The sequence below is a fragment of the Podarcis liolepis genome (genome assembly GCF_965112155.1).
Source record: "Podarcis liolepis genome assembly, chromosome: 13".
Taxonomy (NCBI): Eukaryota; Metazoa; Chordata; class Lepidosauria; order Squamata; family Lacertidae; genus Podarcis; species Podarcis liolepis.
This window is the reverse complement of record NC_139573.1, coordinates 11,306,550-11,320,786: the sequence shown is the minus strand read 5'-3', so window position 1 is coordinate 11,320,786 and position 14,237 is coordinate 11,306,550. Positions and strand designations below refer to the sequence as shown.

The 14,237-nt window shown below is 49.0% G+C and overlaps 1 protein-coding gene and 1 long non-coding RNA gene across 2 annotated transcripts in view; one reads left to right on the top strand and one right to left on the bottom strand.

Annotated features, from left to right (window-relative positions):
* PLOD3 (procollagen-lysine,2-oxoglutarate 5-dioxygenase 3) overlaps positions 1–14,237 on the top strand; it is a 34,139-nt gene that overhangs the window by 8,143 nt on the left and 11,759 nt on the right. Inside the window, exons 2-5 of the mRNA XM_083471145.1 lie at positions 7,860–7,951; positions 9,651–9,787; positions 10,892–11,055; positions 12,972–13,084. Coding sequence (XP_083327271.1) covers positions 7,860–7,951; positions 9,651–9,787; positions 10,892–11,055; positions 12,972–13,084 — 506 coding nt within the window. The remainder of the gene's footprint in view (positions 1–7,859; positions 7,952–9,650; positions 9,788–10,891; positions 11,056–12,971; positions 13,085–14,237) is intronic.
* Positions 6,434–10,265, bottom strand: LOC310691480. The gene is made up of 2 exons (XR_014518508.1): positions 9,988–10,265; positions 6,434–6,890 (listed from the first exon to the last, which is right to left on the bottom strand). It is a non-coding gene; the product is annotated as an uncharacterized lncRNA (long non-coding RNA).

Sequence of the window (14,237 nt, the reverse complement as noted above, 5' to 3'; positions counted from 1 at the left end):
AAGGAAGTCTTAGCATCCTCTTTTCCCTCTGCTTCTGCTCTCTCTCTCCCTGGGTGACCAAAATCACCCTGGTCCTCTTTCTCCCCAAGGTACGGCTTTCTCTGGGCAAATTTTACCCTCCGACTAGGAGGGACCTTCCCTTGTGAGCCAGAGGCCTCCTGACAGAGCAGCAGCCTTGGCCTTCCCCCAAGGCTGCATTCCTGATCCCCTGAAAGGCCCATTGAGGAGCCAGAGGCCCTGGCGCTGTCTGGGACCATCGGAGCCAAAAGGGGACGCACAGGGATTTAAAAGGAGGAGAGCAGAGGGGACCCAGGATGGAGTTACCACTTAGCTGTGCCAGGCCTCAGAGACACAGCTCTTGCGTCTGTGTTTTTAATAGCTGGGAACGGCGAGGAGAGACAGGGCCCATCAAGATATCTGCCCATCACTCTTTTCTCAGGAAACTCCAAAGACAATGTGCCTTTTATTCTCATTTTAATTCCGTCCGCCATTAGATTGATTGCAGAGACTCGGCTCTGAATAATTGCTACTATTAAACCACTCTGCCCACGTGGTGCATGGCCTTAGATATTGGACTAGGGTTCAAATCTCCACTCGGTCCCAGTCTAACCTACCACGCAGGGTTGTTGGAAGGATGAAATGAAGCGGGGGAGAGAATTGAGCTGCTTGGAGGGTAGGTGTGGCGTGCACATAATAAAATACTCAAATAAATGCTCTGTATTATTGAGTGCGTTCTTGTGCAGGGTCAGGGTGGCGCAAAATGCCTCTCTGCCAAGTGTGGAATTGAGCAGCAAATAGAAACAAGAGACCAGATCAGTTTGTGTCTTGCAAGGAATTTTAGAAAGAATCCTGGGGTTTTTCATTTTGCTTTTTTAAACTCCCTGAAACAGAAGACTAACACAGCAGGGCTCAGCTACCTTTCTTCCTGCAAGTTCTTCATTTTGCAAGCAGTTTTTCAATGGGTGTGTTTTTAAAACTGCTCTTTCCATGTCCACCCCCTCGTATTCCGAAATGGCACTACCTGGTCAGGATTCTACCATTCCATTCTGACGCTTCCATTGACCGGGCTGGAACTTGAGATTTACCAAAATCTGCTGACTTCTACTCTGGTCCTATAGGTTTCAGTGACGCTGCCCTTGCTGTGTGGTCACAGAGGCTTGCTGTGCCAATGTGTGGATGCCATTGTGCCATGTAACCATGTGTGTGTTTGGCGAAGCCTGTGGAACTCATTGCATTAGATGGATTTTGCTCAGGTTCCCATCAGTTCTGGAACAGCAGGGATATCTGTGGCAGATGCATCATTTGGGGGGGGGTCATTTTTTCCTTGAGGTTGTACCCGCCTCAACTCCATGCCACTCGGCACCCTTCTACCAGCCTGCCATGCCTTAAATGGTAAAGGTAAAGGGACCGCTGACCATTAGGTCCAGTCATGGATGACTCTGGGGTTGCGGCGCTCATCTCGCTTTACTGGCCGAGGGAGCCGGCGTACAGCTTCCGGGTCATGTGGCCAGCATGACTAAGCTGCTTCTGGCGAACCAGAGCAGCGCACGGAAACACCCTTTACCTTCCTGCCAGAGTGGTACCTATTTATCTACTTGCACTTTGATGTGCTTTCGAACTCCTAGGTTGGCAGGAGCAGGGACCCAGCAACGGGAGCTCACCCCGTCGCGGGGATTACATTGATATAATAAAACAGTGGATATTCTCTGCTCCGCCTCCGTTCCTGATTCATTCAGTCCACATGAGAGAAATCTGGAGCCTAATTTTCTTCCAATAGAGATTATTGGTCCCAAATGACGGGACAACATTGCATCCATCTTCCATAAATGGATTAACAGTGGCGTAGCGTGGGGGGTGCCAGGGGTGCCAGCCGCACCGGGCGCAACATTTTGGGGGGCGCGTTTGGCCGGCCCCCCTCAAGGAAGCGGGAACCTCTCCAAGGCACAGCGTGCCGTCGGTAGAGGAAAAAAGCCTAGCAGCAGCAGCAGCAAAGTCGGGAGGAGGAGGAGGTGGAGCGAGCCTGCTAATTCCTTGCAAAGTCGGGAGGAGGAGGAGGTGGAGCGAGCCTGCTAAGAATTCCTCGCAGCTGGCCATCCAACCTCCAGCGAAGGAGGGCCCCGCTCCACCTTCCGAGGGAGCCTGCTAGGACCCCCGGCTCCCTGCAGGTGGCTCACAACCCTCGATAGCCCGGCCGGGGCTCGGGGAGGATGGGAGCCGCCTGCTGGGCTGGCACAGCTGCGTGTGAAGGCGCGAAGGGAGGCGCTCCCAGGGCTGCCGGCGGCCTTTCCCCGCACGCGAAGGAGCAAGGGCGGCGGCGGCGAGGCTGCGCAACAGCCGCTGCGTGAGAACGAGCCCTTGCCCAGCCCGGGGGACAATCCGGAGGCCCTCTCCGAGCGCGTCGCGTGTAGCCAGCCTGCCAGCCTGCCTGCCAGGGTGGAGCAAAGCGGCGGAGTGGGGAGAGGTTGCCCTTCTTCGCACGCAACCCCCCCCCGTCACGCCTTAAATCCACCCTCCCACAAACTAGGAGCGAGCAGCTGAGAGGGAACAGCTGAGAGCCACGAGCAGCTTTTTCTGAAAATGCCCTTTAAAAAAAAAAAATCCTAAAATTTATAAACCGCTTGACAGCTACAAAAGCGGTTTGCCAAGAGAATAAAACTGCCAGGAAACAGTGGTGTAGCGTGGGGGGTGCAGGGGGGGCCGGCCGCACCGGGCGCAACATCTGGGGGTTAGGGTTAGGGGGCGCAAATCCACGGGTTAGGGGGCGCAAATTACTTGCCTTGCCCCGGGTGCTGACAAGCCACGCTACGCCACTGTGGATTAATAAGAAGAGGCGGGAATTATAGGGACAGAACTACCCAAACTGTATAGAAATTTATTCATGTACTTGACTGCAGCGACAAGAATGTTATTTGCCCAAAAAATGGAAAGAAGAAGAAGCCCCGAGGAAACAAAAATAGATACAAAAGCTTATGGAATACGCAGAAACGGCAATACTTACCGGAAAAATAAAAAATCAAGATAACAAACTTTTTTTATATAAAAGAATGGAAATGGTTTATTGAATATTTACAAACAAATTGTAAACAGACAAGAACATTGGCAGGATTATTGTAATAACCTGCAGTTTTATAACAGTGTACAGTCGTACCTTGGAAGTCGAACGGAATCCCTTCCGGAGGTCCGTTCGACTTCCAAAACGTTCGGAAACCAAAGCACGGTTTACGATTGGCTGCAGGAAGCTCCTGTAGCCAATCAGAAGCTGTGGAAGCCCCGTCAGACATTCGGGTTCCAAAGAATGTTTGCAAACCGGAACACTCACTTCCTGGTTTGCAGAGTTCGGGAGCCAAAACGTGCAAGTACCAAGGCGTTTGGGATCCAAGGTATGAATGCACATTTAACGTAGATCAATAAATGATCAAGTTAAGTTAATTTGGAATATGCAGAAAATAATAAAAAATACAAATTTAAGGAACCACAGAAAGAGGGGGAAGCAGGTCAAGTTTCAAAATGTCAAAATATATATATCAGGTAGGTAGCCGTGTTGGTCTGACGGATATAATGTCCAGTAGCACCTTAAAGACCAACTAAGTTTGTTCTTGATATGAGCTTCCATATCTGAAGAAGTGTGCATGCACACGAAATCTTATACCAAGAACAAATTTAGTTGGTCTCTAAGGTGGGGGGGGGGGGTTGTGTGTGTGTAGAGAGAGAGAGATACGAGGTAGGGAAAAGACCATAGCTGAGTGGTAGAGAATCTGCCCAAGTTCAATTCCCGATCTCTCCAGGTAGACCTGGGAGAGAGAATCGCGTCTGAAACCCTGGAGGAGCCACTGACTGTCTGAATCGCCAATCATGAATTGTGATGCCACAGTGGTTTTATGCAGGATAAGACAGAGATTCCTATGAGTCAAAAGGAACTGTGTTGGTGGGATGACTCACTAGGCCCCACTCCCCAGAAACCTGGCAATGGACCACTGGATCGAGACATTTCTCACAGCTGGTTTGAGCTGAAGATGCCATGGGAACGAGGAAGAGTCATTGGTCCCAGCAGAGTTACTCCGATGCTCTGAGCCAATGCTGCAGCTGTGTCGGCAGGAGAGGCTGCACATGTGTGTTTTTTACATGCATGTGCAGAGAGAAGCCTTTCTCCTCCTAGAAATCCATTGCATCCGTATTCATCTGTTTGTTGAGATGTGGAGGGTGGGGAAGACCAAAATAAGGTTGGCGGGACCAGTCTATTGCTTGGACAAATACCAGGAAATTTTTGTTGCTGTTTTAAAATTGTCAAATATTCCATAAAGCCATGAATGCCACTGTTGAGATGGTGGCTCACATAAAAATATAAATGATTTACAGTGTTGTTTGTCAGCAAGTACAAGAGTGGAGGTTCTTTTTCTGCTAGTAGGCTGACGTATTTCTCATTGGGGAAGGCTGCATGGCAGAATATCTGCTTTGCAGAAGATTCCAGGTTTAGTCTCTGGAGCATCTCAGACTGGGAAAAGACTCCCTGTCTGAAATGCTGGAATGCTGCTGCTAGATGGGCAGAAAACCATGCAAACGTTTAAAAAGCAGTCCCACAGATAAAAACACTTGAAGATGATTCGAACACAGATGGTGACTGGGTTGAGGTTCTCCACTTAAAAGCCTCCTTGGAAGAGGAAGCAGATTTCTCAAAAGACAACAGAGGCACCACCTGTTTGATTTGCAAAGGGAGGGAATTTCAAAGGGAATGTATTGTTTTGGGTACTGGCATCTGTCTGTCTCAAAAGACAATGGAGTGCGCCTCCAGGGGTGAAGCCAAACTGCTGTGTTAGCAGCACTGAAATGACCTCCCCGGGGCCCAAACCTGGGCAGTGTGTTCTGGAAGTCCTGGGCTGCCCAGATGACAAGACCTTCCTTCCTGGCCTGGCTGATGTGATCCAAAGTAAAGCAGAGCAATACGTTTTCACCAGTTTGGCTGCAAAAGCTGCTGCAAGGAGACGTACAAGATGCCAACCAACTGCCTTAGGGACTCCACTCCAGATTGGGGTAGGGTTCCTGAGCCTTTTCTTCTCTCAAAGATACCCCGCAAGGCAGCAGAAGTTTAGGATCAGTTTTCTCCCGCTTGGACTACTGCAATGCGCTCTACGTGGGGCTACCTTTGAAGGTGACTCGAAAACTGCAATTAATCCAGAATGCAGCAGCCAGACTGGTGACTGGGAATGGCCGCTGAGACCACACAACACCAGTCCTGAAAGATCTTCATTGGTTCCCAGTACGTTTCCGAGCACAATTCAGAGTGTTGATGCTGACCTTTAAAGCCCTAAACGGCCTTGGTCCTGTATACCTAAAGGAGCATCTCAACTCCCATCAATCAACCCGGACACTGAGGTCCAGCGCCGAGGACCTTCTGGCGGTTCCCTCGCTGCAAGAAGTGAGGTTACAGGGAACCAGGCAGAGGGCCTTCTCGGTAGTGGCGCCTGCCCTGTGGAACGCTGTGTCCCAGCAGATGTCAAGGCAATAAACAACTATTTTACTTTTAAAAGACAACTGACGGCAGCCCTGTTTAGGGAAGTTTTTAATGTCTGATGCTGTATTGTTTTTAATATTTGGTTGGAAGCTGCCCAGAGTGGCTGGGGAAACTCAGCCAGATGGGCGGGGTATAAATAATAAATTATTATTATTATTTTCCATCTGCCCCTCGCTTCCCTCTACAGCACATACAGAAACCCCATTCTTGTTTGTTGGACCCACTATTGGTCCCATCCCCTCAATCCGCCAGAGCCTGTCTTTGCATGCAGAGGAAGTCCCTAACTCACAGAGAGTTTGAGACCCACCGGCTACCCTCACCTGGTTTAGCCAGCCAGTCGAAGCCATTCCTGGGGTGTGTGCGCTGTCGCATGCTGACAGATTCTGGGAGCCACAGCTGAGAGCTGAGTGCAGACTGGGGGCCAAAGGTGGAGAAACTGCCCCAGAAGGAGCATGACATTTCCCCACCAGAGGTAACACCCCATACAAGCCAAAGGGAAGGTGCCACCACAATAAAGGCCTTGTTCCTATATTGTGAAGAACAGGCCCCCTGATAAGATCTTCAGGAGGCCTTCTCACAGTGGTATATTGGGTACAGAAGGGGCAAAGTGATCTTTTAGGTCGAAGGATGAAGGGTTGCAGACTTATTCTGGATCCAGGCCTGAAGCTGTAAGGTAGCCTTCCCAAACCTCAAACTCTCCGATTGTTTTTGGCTCCCATTCGCCCTAGCTGGCCAGTTGTGGCTGATGTCAGTTGCCCTCCAAAACATCTGGAGAGCACTAGGTTTGGGAAGGCTGCATAGGCTGACCCGTGTTCCTGCACAAAAGCCCGAGAGATAAATGGCCCCGTGACTGACTTGCATTTAGAGGGAAACCTTGCTTCCCATCTTTTAAATACAAATGGAATCATTATCATATCTACTGGCTGCACTATAACCAAGAGTTTATTTGTAATTAGTGTTCTTTAGCAAACCAGTTGATGGTTAAAAAAACATCTGCGTTGAAAAGTTCATGCTTTTTCAAATGCACAACGCTTATTTGACCAGATCTCTTTCGCCTGGTTAGATGCCGGCCTGCAAACCAAAATTCTTTCTTTCCTTTGGTGCGTAAGAGCGAGTCAGCGAAAGAGCGGGTCACATCGCGCCTGGCCTTGGCTACTACTAGCGATGTTGATTTTGGGAAGCTTCTCTGCTTACTCAACACGCTTGCAGCCGACGCCCGGAATACGTGTAATTCGTGGCTCCGGTGCGATCTGAATCTGGGTCCAATCCAAACACGCCTGCCTGCCTGAGCGCGCAAAATCTTCGCTCCTGTTAGCAGGGATCCCGGTGGTGTAGATCTCCTCCGCTCTCCCCCTGCTCTCCCCCTGGGCCTCTCTCCTCCCTGCAAGGATTAGAAGAGCATCTTTTCCAGCACTTAATCACCAGGAATGTGATAGTTTGTGAGAAGGTAGACAGTGGGAGATGTGCTACTGAGAGAGGAGGGGGCACTTTGGTAAGCTGAGCTCTCAGTAGTAGAGAACAATTTAGAAACCTTCAGTTGGAGGGTTCCTGAGGTGAAATCTGGGCATAGTGTCATGCGGTGGTCTTCAACTGGTCCAGAACCAAGACCCATCTCTGACACATGCTCACCAAGCTCCAACATGGGACCCACTTTCACAATTTGCACTGTTGATTTACACTGTAGGATCCCATCTTAGGTGGGGGTTCACTTCCAGGGGTTCTGTGTATACAGGAAAATCCCAGACATCCAAACCCAGGCAAGGGTTAAAAGCTCTTTCTGTCCTGGGTAACCCTAAGTGGATCCAGCGTAAAAAGAGCTTTTAATATTATTATTTGCATACCACCCTATAGCCATAGCACTCAGGTCGGTTCACAACATAAGAATAAGATATAAAATTCACAAAAGACATAATAAAAAACAAAAACAAACCAATAAATTCACCCCCCACACACATTTAAAAGGGTATTGGATGTCAGTCAGCCAAAAGCCTGGTTTCAATCCTGAATTCCTCCAGGGAAAGAATGGGCTAACAATATTAAATTTCCAAGTTCATGTGTCCAAACACTTCGCCTCTCCACAAAGAGCTCTTACTAAATTCTCTACGATTGCTGGATTTGTTCAGTCTGTGAATGCTTCCAAAAATCTTCAGGGGAAATATGCACTTATGGTGCCATCTTCTGCTTTTGAGGAACTGGCTTGGGGGGGGGGGAAGCATTCTTAATTCCTACCTAGCTTTTTTTAGAACCCGAGATAGATCCTGGCTTTGATAGCCAAGGTGCAGTTTACATATGTAAATCCTCTGGTTTCCATTCCTGACTCTATTTGGGGAATGTGTGTTCCTATTTTCAGGCAAACTCCTGGTACTGACAGCTGCCACGGATGAGACAGAGGGTTACCAGCGCTTCCTGCGGACGGCCAAGTACTTCAACTACACTGTCAAGGTGTGAGAAATTCTGAAAATAGCAGATATTTCCTTTCCATTAAAATAATAAAAACATTGGGGGGGGGGGAGGTAGAATGTAGAGCCAAATTTCAGCTCTTAATTTAACTGTCCCCGGATTACCTCAGCATTCTTATTCTCTGGTACCTCATGGGGCATGACTGTATTGCAGCGGCCAGGGAAAACCTTTCTGAGCTTGAGGGCCACATTTCCTTACAGGAAACCTTCCAGGGGCCACATGTGAATTGATGGGGGAGGGGACAGAGGCAAAGGTGGCAGAGCAGCAGAGGAGACTCTTGCCTTTGCACAGTAGGCTATACTCCATCCCAGGGCAGGCCCAAGACGTTTTGGCACCTGAGGAGAACCACAAAATGGTGCCACTGGGGTGGGTGACCAGCAGCGTCTCCTCTTCAAGAGGCCGCTGTAGAAGTGGCTTTGGTGGGACTGTCATGGAGGCAGCAGATCCAGCCTCCAAGAAATGTCCCGTCGCTGTCGTTGCTACCACAGCAGCAAGCAGCAAGCAGCCCATATCATCAGTATGCGGATGATACCCAGCTCTACCTCTCTTTTAAATCAGAACCAGTGAAGGCGGTGAAGGTCCTGTGTGAGTGCCTGGAGGCGGTTGGAGGATGGATGGCGGCTAACAGATTGAGGTTGAATCCTGACAAGATAGAAGTACTGTTTTTGGGGGACAGGAGGCGGGCAGGTGTGGAGGATTCCCTGGTCCTGAATGGGGTAACTGTGCCCCTGAAGGACCAGGCGCGCAGCCTGGGAGTCATTTTGGACTCACAGCTGTCCATGGAGGCACAGGTCAAATCTGTGTCCAGGGTAGCTGTTTACCAGCTCCATCTGGTACGTAGGCTGAGACCCTATCTGCCTGCGGACTGTCTCGCCAGAGTGGTGCATGCTCTGGTTATCTCCCGCTTGGACTACTGCAATGCACTCTACGTGGGGCTACCTTTGAAGGTGACTTGGAAACTACAACTAATCCAGAATGCGGCAGCTAGACTGGTGACTGGGGGCGGCCGCCGAGACCATATAACACTGGTCTTGAAAGACCTACATTGGCTCCCAGTACGTTTCCGAGCACAATTCAAAGTGTTGGTGCTGACCTTTAAAGCCCTAAACGGCCTCGGTCCAGTATATCTGAAGGAGCGTCTCCACCCCCATCATTCTGCCCGGACGCTGAGGTCCAGCGCAGAGGGCCTTCTGGCGGTTCCCTCATTGCGAGAAGCAAAGCTACAGGGAACCAGGCAGAGGGCCTTCTCGGTAGTGGCGCCCGCCCTGTGGAACGCCCTTCCAGCAGATGTCAAAGCGATAAACAACTACCTGACATTCAGAAGACATCTTAAGGCAGCCCTGTTCAGGGAAGTTTTTAACATGTGATATTTTACTGTATTTTTGGTTTTTATGGAAGCCGCCCAGAGTGGCTGGGGAGGCCCAGCCAGATGGGCGGGGTATAAATAATAAATTATTATTATTATTATTATTATTATTATTATTTATTATTCCTTGGAAGATGGCTCTGTTGGCCTTGTGGATCTTGCCACCTGAGGCGGTCGCCTCACTTTGTCTCGTGGGCCAGCCCTGTTCCACCCAGGCAAGGTGGAAGAGGCATTATCAGTCAAAGGACAGTTTTGCTTTAGAGGAAAATAACGAATTTCCACCCCTGTTGCTTTTGTGTTGTTGTCGTCTCCCAGACTCTCGGCCTAGGAGAAGACTGGAAGGGTGGGGACGTTGCTCGGACGGTCGGCGGAGGACAGAAGGTCCGCTGGCTGAAGGCGGAAATGAAAAAACATGCCAATGAGGAGGACCTAATTGTCATGTTTGTAGACAGGTGAGCTCACAGATTCTCTCTATGCCAGTCGCAACAACTGTTCATTTCTGTTCATTGATCTGTTCATTTCATTGCACTTCTTTACTTTTCTTTTCTTTCTCTTCTGCCTGCGTGGGCCCCCAAACTCAGAGCAGGTGAGATGAGGATATAATATATTAGCTGTGCAGGTCACGAGGAAATAAGTTGGTGTTGCACTTTACCTGATAAAGGAGTGATGGGGAGGTCAGGGTCTTTTCCTTTTGAAGGGAGGAAAGTGGGGGTGGGCATGGAAACAGGAGGAAACTGAAGCTTGGGATGGGGATATCCATTCTCTGAGGAAGAGAGGCAGCCGACCATTTAATTCCCACCCAGATATTTGTGACTTACCACACTTTAATGGGTGACATGAGAAGAGCTGTGTTCAAATCCCCCCCACTTGGTAATAGAAGTTGGTTTGGTAGCTTTGGGCAGGTCAATTACTTCTAGCCTAGCCAACCTCACAGGGCTATTGAAATTGATGGGCAACCAAGAAGATAAAGGGTCTGGAAACCAAAAAGGCTGATGGCCAACGGTTGAAGGAGCTGGGTATGTTTAGCCTGGAAAAGAGGGAGACTAAGAGGTGATAGGATAGCCATTTTCAAATAACTAAAGGGCTGCCCCATGGAAGATGCAGCAAGCTTGTATTCTGCTGCTCCAGAGGGTATGACCCGAACGAATGGATCCCATTGCAATAAAGGAGATTCTGACTAAACACCAGGAAGAACTTTATGATGGTAAGAGCTGCTCGACAGTGGAACGGACTCTCTCGGAATTTGATGGACTCTCATTTATTGGAGGTTTATAAGCAGAGGTTGGATGGCCATCTGCCAGGGCTTCTTTAGACTTTGATTCCTGCATTTTCTGGGGGTTGGACTAGATGACCCCCCGGGTCCCTTCCAGTTCTGCAGTTCTAGGATTCTATAAAACGTTGAATGAGTACTGTTAGTAATTATAAATGGGCATGCTCTTTTCCTGGAGATGGCCACAGGCTGAACCTGCAGTCCCAGCCTCACGATAAAGCATTGCCTTGCTCACCTGAGGCCCCTCGCTAAAAGCTCTCAATCTGCCCTCTTGTCTGCTTCCCAGCTACGATGTGATCCTGGCAGGCAGCCCCATCGAACTCCTCTGGAAGTTCCTGCAGTTCAAGAGCAACGTGGTCTTCTCGGCGGAAAGCTTCTGCTGGCCAGAGTGGTCGCTGGCCGAGAAGTACCCGCCGGTGGGCGTGGGAAAACGCTTTCTGAACTCTGGAGGTAAAAGGCCAGCTTCCCTTCCCTTGTCCCCCTCCAACTCCCCATTTAGCAAAGTAGCTTGAATTCTGTGCTAGGAAGGCCCACTGGAATCTGCCACTGGAATCAATTATGGAAAGATGCACATGGGTTTTGCACAATTAATATTCCGTTGCCGAGTGCCAGGTTTCCAAATAATACAGCGTTTCTTTAGCAAGCTGTGAGGGTTTGGATGGGTAGGTGAAACTTAAGAAGGAAAGCATTATACAGTGGTACCTCAGGTTAAGAACTTAATTCATTCTGGAGGTCCGTACCTAACCTGAAACTGTTCTTAACCTGAAGACCACTTTAGCTAATGGGGCCTCCCACTGCTGCCACACCGCCGGAGCACGATTTCTGTTCTCATCCTGAAGCAAAGTTCTTAATCCGAGGTAATATTTCTGGGTTAGTGGAGTCTGTAACCTGAAGCGTATGTAACCCGAGGTACCACTGTATTAGGAAAGCATTATATTGGAAGAAGGAATGAGGTGCTCACTGGGGCTATAAAGACCTACTCTTCTGTCCCGAAAAGTACTGTTACCGCTTTCTTTCTGCTTGAGGTTCTAGCTATTTGCTGCTCACGCGCTTGCAAGCTTATATCTACAGCCATATGGACTAGAAGCTTGGAGCAGAGGGAACTGAGCGTAAAAGCTATTTAATAGTTTATACTAGATGCTAGATTTGGGGGCGCGGGTGGTGCTGTGGTCTAAACCACTGAGCCTCTTGGGCTTGCCGATCAGAAGGTTGGTGGTTCGAATCCCCGCAACTGAGTGAGCTCCCTTTGCTCAGTCCCAGTTCCTTCCAAGCTAGCAGTTTGAAAGCACGTCAAAAAGTGCAAGTAGATAAATAGGTACTGCTTCGGTGGGAAGGTAAACGGCGTTTCCATGCACTGCTTAGTCATACTGGCCACATGACCCAGAAAAACTGTCTGTGGACAAAGGCCGGCTCCCTCGGCCTGTAAAGCGAGATGAGCGCCGCAACCCCAGAGTCGTCTGCGACTGGACTTCACTATCGGGGTCCTTTATCTTTATCTTTTAGATGCTAGATTACAAGCTTGCACAGCAAATGTGAGTGTAACAGAGCCTGATTGATGACTGGCTTCTTAGCACCTTCTGACAGGAGCCTCTGTAACTGTCCTGTCGACTCCAGCTAGGATGCTGCTGCTACTGCCCTTTTGGAAGTGTGCCAGGATTGTAGCTTAGGTGTGCTTTGAAAGTGCCCTGCGAGCAACAGCAGCAAGACTCTGTTTTCAACAGGCCAGGTGCTCACCTTCCAGTGGCAGACTTGATCTCCAAATGTGGAGATCGGCATTCTGAGAATTCCTGCTTTACTTTAAAAAAGAAAAGGAAAAAAAAGTTTCTAGTTCTTAAGGTGGGCTGGGAAGCTCAGGCCTGGAGACCAAATGCAACCTTCCCAGCCTTTCTACCTGGCTCTTGGAATTCTCACTGCCCCCTCAGGCACACCTTGAGGAATTTAGCCTGGCTGGAATGTGTTTTGAGCTCTGAGAACGCCTCTTGCTTGTTGAGAGGTGTGTGTGTATCTCTCTGTGCGTACAGTGGTACCTCTAGTTACGAACTTAATTCATTCCGCAGGTCTGTTCTTAACCTGAAACTGTTCTTAACTAGAGGCATGCTTTTGTTAATGGAGCCTCTTGCTGCCGCTGTGCCACTGTCACACGATTTCCATTCTCATCCTGGGGCAAAGTTTTCAACTCGAGGTAACTCTTCTAGGTTAGCGGAGTTTGTAACCTGAGGCGTTTGTAACTTGATGTATACAGAAACTAGCCTATTCTACAAAGGTAACATAGATTGTTCCCTACTCCTGCCTTAAGGCTACAAGGGTAGGCTTGAAACAGCACGTACCCCCTCAAAAATCCCAAAATTGGTGCCTCTCTGCCTCAGGGTTCATTGGCTACGCCCCCACCATCAACCGCATCGTCCAGCTCTGGAAGTACAAAGACGACGACGACGACCAGCTCTTCTACACACGCATTTACTTGGATCCTGCCTTGCGGGTGAGTCTGTTGGGGTGGGTGGGTGAGTCTTTGCTGCCCTTGAGAAATAAAGATGAGGAACCCTGTGGCCCTCAGAGCACTGCCGGACTACAACTCCCATCATTCCCGACAGCTGGCCATGCTGGCTGTGGCTGATGGGAGCTGGAGTCCTGACACAATCTGGAGGGCTTTAAGAGACTCCCCTGCTGCCTGTGGAAGGGACACGTGGAGGCCTCTGAGTTGACCATCTTAAGCTGCTTTTAACAGCAGCTGGGAAACTGAAATCGGATGCCCTTGCAAAGCAGCAGGACTGGATTCTCAGAAAAATTCTGCACATTCATTTCTCTGGCTCAAAAGCTGGGAGCTAAAGTCTTTGGATGGGACAGACCTTGTTCACCACTTCACAGAAAGGCAGGTTACGCATTTTTAATAGGGAAATAAAGCTTTCTATCCAATGTCCATCATGCTCTGAGCAGACGCATGGAAAGCAAGAATCAGAAGAATCTTTATTTGTATCAGCCACTAGCCATTAGCAATAAAATAAAATAAAATGTACTGAAGATAGAGGTAGAAACGTAACTATAGAAAATACATTTGAAAGGGGGTTACATCAATAATCAAATACAGTTGTACCTTGGAAGTCGAACAGAATCCGTTCCGGAAGTCCATTTGACTTCCAAAGCATTTGAAAACCAAAGTGTGACTTCTGATTGGCTGCAGGAAACTCCTGCAGCCAATCGGAAGCCGCGTTGGATGTTCAGCTTCCAAAAGAACGTTCGAAAACCGGAACAGTCACTTCCAGATTTCGATCGTTCAGGAGCCAAAACATTCAAGAACTAGGCTGTTCGAAAGCGAAGATATAACTGTAATAGATCTTATTCTAATTGCCCCCGCTAAAACCCTTGCAGTTTTTGCTCTCACCTGATCATCTTGATCTGCTAAAAGAAAGGACACCACCGCAATGGAAAGCAATGGACATTTATTATTTGTTTATTTGTTGCACCTATATCCCACCTTTCCCCTCAAGGAGGTCAAGGTGGTATTTTTAGTTCTATCCCCTCCTTGTTTAATCCTCACAACAACCCTGTGAGGTAGGGTGGGATGGTGGTGATGATGATGATTATTATTATTATTTATACTCCGCCCATCTGGCTGAGTCTCTCCAGCCACCCTG